The 6000-nt window shown below is 36.3% G+C and overlaps 1 protein-coding gene across 1 annotated transcript in view; it reads right to left on the reverse strand.

The window, feature by feature from the left end:
• The window catches only part of DSG3 (desmoglein 3), a 36838-nt gene that overhangs the window by 18092 nt on the left and 12746 nt on the right, over positions 1-6000 (reverse strand). Inside the window, exons 2-3 of the mRNA XM_032421454.1 lie at positions 1330-1365; positions 690-818 (exon numbers count right to left, since the gene is read on the reverse strand). Of these exons, the coding sequence (XP_032277345.1) occupies positions 690-818; positions 1330-1365 (165 nt within the window). The remainder of the gene's footprint in view (positions 1-689; positions 819-1329; positions 1366-6000) is intronic.

Raw genomic sequence — 6000 nt, forward strand, 5'->3', positions numbered from 1 at the left:
ATTAATCATTTGGCTCTAGAATGTTTGCCCAGATTATGGCCACCATGGTGATATTAAAAGGTTGAGAGAAAGTCATGGATACTTAATATTGACAAGACTACTTCTGAATGCTCCTTTCCTTAACAGAGAACATTTTTCTGAAAAAGACATTTATTTTAGTTTAAATAGGGGGAGCTGGAGAGAAAAAGGGGAAAGGGATTATACAGTAAGTGTTAAAAATATTTATTAAAATAAATTGCTTATTATTATTTATTATTATTTTATTTTTTATTATTATAATTTTCAAGCTTTTTAATATGGAAAATTTCAAATATATATAAAGTTAGGTTAGTAATGAACCTGGTATATCTCATCACCCAGTTTTAATCATTATGAATACATGGACCCCCAACCACTTATCTTATTGTCTTATCCATATATTTTTTTCTATTTGTTTGCTAGAATTCAGATCTAAATAAGGCATATTCATTGAAGTTGGTCCACCTGTCTCTTAATTATTTTTTATTACTCTAGAAGCCATAGTTCCTTCATCTCCCTCCCTATTGTATTTTTTTGGTTGAAGATCCCAGGTTATTTGTTCTGTGCACTCCCCAGTCTACATTTTGATAAATGGAGTTGCCATATCATTTTAATTTACATCTATTACATTTATTCTAAAACCTCACATTGCCCCTGCTGATATGACTTACTTTGGCAATCGGATTTCTTTTCGAGTTGTCTTCTCTTTCTCTGCAGGGTTTTGCAAATTTCACCCATTCACGCTTGTATCTCCTTTTGCCTTGTACTGCAGTATCATCTTCTCCGTGTTGGCCCTTTGTCTTATGTGAAAAGGTATCCCATTTTATTATGCGCATTGTTGGAAATTTTTGCTTTGAGTATTGCTTATCAACACCTAGGTTCAGAGGCCCTTGTGTTTCATGGTATCTAGGACTGTTGAATGTCTACTTTGCTTGACCTCACACTTTGTCAAGCAAAGAAGGAACATTAAATATCTAAAATAATTACAGAACCATATGATTTTTAATATTGGCATTGAATCATATTTTATATTTCCTTTATATATTCCATAATATCTCACTGCTCTGGGCACATAGGACCTGTTTACTAAAAAGCTGTTGATTTGTTTAAAATAAGAAAGAATGCATGAGATAAAGTGTAATAATGACATTTATACATTCTTGGTATTTAAAATTGGGTTAGTTTTAATTTTATTTTCACAATTATTTAATAGTTTTAAACATTAAAAAAATATTTATTTTTCCTCAATACAATTTTAATTTTTTGAACTGAACTATCATTTTAGTTACAAAAAACTTTTTCATACTTTACCTCTATTCGCAGTTCTCCATGAACCAATATGAGCACCTGTAGACATTTAAATACAGTCAAGTTAAAAGTGAATTCTTCAAATAAGTAATTGCATAAGATAATCCTGTTCATATTGTAGCTTGTTTCTATTTCAAAAGAAGTGAATTTGGGGAAGCAGTATTCAAAGGGTAAAATCCTCTCAGGAAAAAGAAAATACTCTCAATATAAACAAGTTCTTCCAGTTTTTTAATCTGACTACAGAGTTTTAATGGTATACAAAAGAATCTACTGAATTATGCAAAACCGTGCCTAACAGCCAGTTGCAGCAACCAGACATATTTTACTTGGCTGTTCCATAAAGACTTTCTAAGAACCATGGGAGATATTGCTTTGGGAAACAGTGGTGAGCATCATTGTGATAAGCTATTAGTTACCTGCACTTTCTTAGTTGTCTGACAGTGGAGAGGATAGAATAGAACTAGTCAGGTTTAGAGAGTGGAACATAAAAGTTGGGGATACGCTATTCCAATCACAAGTACTGTTTATGTGGGACGTGGACCTGCTAATCCCTACCCTGTTATTTCACCTTAAATGTTGAGCTTAATTTTCACACTGATTTGAAAAAATTAAATGAGGATAAATGAAGTCAGGCAGTCTAGGTTCTTTACTTTCTCAAGAACATATGGGATCTTCATTTGTGTCGCTTTCCATCTTGTTTCCTACCTGGAATGCATTTTTTTTTTTTTTTTTTTAATTTGAGTATAGTTGACACACAATGTTATATTAGTTTCAGGTGTACAACTTAGTGATTTGACAAGTTTATACATTATGCTATGTTCACCAAAAGTGTAGCTGCCATGTGTCTTGTTGCATTGCTATTACAATATTACTGACTATTCCTTATGCTGTGCCTTCTATTCCTGTGACTTATTCATTCCATACCTGGAAGCCTGTATCTTCCACCCCCCCTTCACTCATTTTGCTCAACCCCCCGCCATTCTCCCCTCTGGCAACCATCAGTTTGTTCCCTGTATTGATAGGTCTGATTCTACTTTTTGTTTGTCCTTTCTTTTCCTTTCCTTTCCTTTCCTTTCCTTTCCTTTCCTTTCCTTTCCTTTCCTTTCCTTTCCTTTCCTTTCCTTTCCTTTCCTTTCCTTTCCTTTCCTTTCCTTTCTTTCCTTTCCTTCCCTTCCCTTCCCTTCCCTCTCCTCTCCTCTCCTCTCCTTTCCTCTCCTCTCCTCTCCTTCCCTTTCCTCTCCTCTCCTCTCCTTCCTTCTCCTCTCCTTTCCTTTCCTTTTCTTTTTCTATTGGATTCCACTTATGAGTGGAATCATATGGTATTGGGCTTTTTCAGTCTGACTTATTTCGCTTAGCATAATACCCTCTAGGTCCATCCATGTTGTCTCAGATGTCATGATCTCAGCCTTTTTATGGCTGCATAATATTCCATTACATCTTCCTTATCCATTCATCTGTAGATGGACACTTAGGTTGCTTCCATATCTTGGCTATTATAAACAATGCTGAAGTAAGTATAGGGATGCATGATCATGTTCTGTTTTCTTTGGGTAAGTATCCAATAGTGGAATTATTGGATCATATGGTAAGTTTGTTTTAAATTTTTTGAGGAACCTCCATACTGTTTTCTGCAGAGGCTGTACCAATTTCAATTCCCACCAACAGTGTACAAGGGTTTTCCCCCCCACATCTTTGCCAACACTTTTTATTTCTTGTCATTTTGATTTTAGCCATTCTAACTGGTAAGGTGATATCTCCCCTTTACCCACTTAAATATTGCTCATCTTTTATAATCAGTTCAAGTTCCAACAATTGTCACGAAACTGTCCTTACTGGTGTCTTCTCTTCTGAGTTTTTTCAACACGTATTTTGTACCATGCAGTTTAACCCATAAGAGTTTGCCATGATTTACTATTTCTCATTGCTTTATGTACATTATGATGTTAAGCCAAGAGAACTGTAAACTTTCTGGATCAGTGTTTCTGTTATTTTTTTCTTGCAATTGTTATAACTTTTTCCTCAGCAGATACTTAATAAATATTTGCTGACCTGCTGATTATCTGATGTGAAGAGAATCTGGTAGGGAAAGGATTGTGAAAAATAAATCAGAAGAAAAAGAATTAGATCAATATTACTAGTTAAAGTTTATTATGGTTTTTGTGTCAGTTGCTATTTATAGATCTTTATATTTATTATCTCATTTAATACTTATAGTAGCCAGCTGATGGAGATACTATTATTATACTCTATTTTGTGGATGAAGAAATGGAGCCAGGAGACAATGAGTACTTTGCCTCCCCCAACAGCCCTAGTTGAGCCAGGATTTGAACCTCTGCAGCCTGACTCCAAAGTCACATACACAATGATGATGTGTACATCATCATTAGATTTTAGCCAAAGTTGGCATAAATAAATAGAAAAAACTAGTGGTAGAAAGAAAGTCATATGATAGTCAATTTAGATTTCTTCCTGGCAATGGTGGAGGTTACTGCTGAAACAATGTAGATTTATTACATTGTTTACTTTGGAAGGCTATAATAAAGAGGCAGGTGGAACTCTGAACCAAAGAAGTAACTACAACAGACATAGGATGCCAGGACGCTTGCATTCTAAAAATTTCATTGAAATCCTTATTTCAAAGGGTCTGCAAATTGTCGTGAAAAGGGACCATTGCATATGGTTATAACATGTCTCAAAGTGATTTTACAGCTTTGCTTCTCTTTATTAAACATTGTCATGAGTTACTTGGGAGGGGAGGCCCGAGCACTGTCGTAATTGCACTAATTTCTCACTTCATAAGGACGACTCAGCTATATGTGAGGGGAGGGTTGGGCCAGGCACCCTTCCCTTTACAGGAAAACTGGAAAGAGTCATCCCAAAAATATGAATCATGTTTGCACTAGCCCCACAGAGAAGGATTCTTCTAATAGACATTAAGGCATAATTTCTGTTTTCCTGGGAAGCAAAGAAAGGACAAATTCTAAACTACGGAGAATGAACATATTCTCTTTCTAATATTCTCAACAAATTGGATATTCTCAAATGCTTATTTTAAATGCTGTGTAGGATACAGTCAAGTGTAGTAATACAAAATTGGACACCAGATCTTGAATCTTGAATTTATATCCCAGTCTCACCATTTACTGGTTGCCTAACTTGGGAACATTACTTAATCTTTCAATTTTCTCATCTGTGAAATAGGGATAATAATTCTACTTACTTTATAGGTTTATTGTGAGGATTAAATGTGTCTAAAGCACATAGATGAGCCCTAGTCCACAGTAAGTGCTTACCAAGTGTTAATCATTTCTGTCACCAGACTTTAATATATGTGCTGCCGAAGCGAGCACAATCACCAAACTTTAATAAAAGGTGTAAGAGAGTCATTTTACTATGAAGTGACCTTTTATTATTATTCATGTCAAGGCACATAAGAACTTTCTCTTTCTTGAGCATCAGGAAGAGTCAAGAACCAGTGTTCCACTGTACAGTTGTGTGGGTTCCTCCTTGCACAACGTCAGGGGGAACTGTTCACATTGTAGTTTATGTGAATGTGTCTCCTGGAGTTGTGCAGTGTTTAGCCTAGCCAACTGTGCAGTGGCCAAAGTAAGAAAAGTGTGCATATTAGATGGATTAAATTATTTATAGTGTAATTATGGATAGTAACCAGTTGCCCATATAAATTTCTTGTGATGAACTTCCCAAAACAAACCCTTACCTTAGGCTATCAGATTGACTCTTAACTGGAAAGGAAGAGCCAAAGGCTAAGAGGTTTATGAGAAACCACATGGGACACTAAGTGTTCTGGCTCCAAATGGAAACCAGTTTCAGGTATTAAGCAAGTGGGAGTGGTAATTGGTAGATGTAATTACATCTTTCCTGACATTTGCTCAAGTCAGGCAGAACTGGCCAGAATTGTTTGGCAAGTTTATTCTGAATTTAGAATCTTAACTTTTGGAGAGGTTATTTAGGAGCAAATTTATTTTCATATATTTATTAGCACTTGAAACCGGATTGTTTCATCAATTAAGAGAAGGAAAGATACCTCAAAGATGTTCCTTCTGTTAAAAATTTGGGCCACTTACTTTTTTTTTTTTTTTTTTTTGGTGATTTTTTTATTGTTATGTTAATCCCCATACATTACATCATTAGTTTTAGATATAGTGTTCCATGATTCATTGTTTGTGCATAACACCCAGTGCTCCATGCAGAACGTGCCCTCCTCAATACCCATCACCAGGCTAACCCATCCTCCCAACCCCCTCCCCTCTAGAACCCTCAGTTTGTTTTTCAGAGTCCATCGTCTCTCATGGTTCTTCTCCCCCTCCGATTTCCCCCCCTTCATTCTTCCCCTCCTGCTACATTCTTCTTCTTCTTTTTTTCTTTCTTAACATATATTGCATTATTTGTTTCAGAGGTACAGATCTGAGATTCAACAGTCTTGCACAATTCACAGCGCTTACCAGAACACATACCCTCCCCAGTGTCCATCACCCAGTCACCCCATCCCTCCCACCCCACCCCCCACTCCAGCAACTCTGGGTTTATTCTTATCTGAGTTTTACCATGCCCGATTTTTACAAGCACCTGCCTCTAAACTCTTTAAATAGGGGCACCTGTGTGGCTCAGGCGGTTAAGTGTCTGCCTTGCGTTCGCGTCATGATCCTGGGGTCC

The sequence above is a fragment of the Phoca vitulina genome, unplaced genomic scaffold, assembly GCF_004348235.1.
Source record: "Phoca vitulina isolate PV1807 unplaced genomic scaffold, GSC_HSeal_1.0 scaffold24, whole genome shotgun sequence".
NCBI classification, from domain to species: Eukaryota; Metazoa; Chordata; class Mammalia; order Carnivora; family Phocidae; genus Phoca; species Phoca vitulina.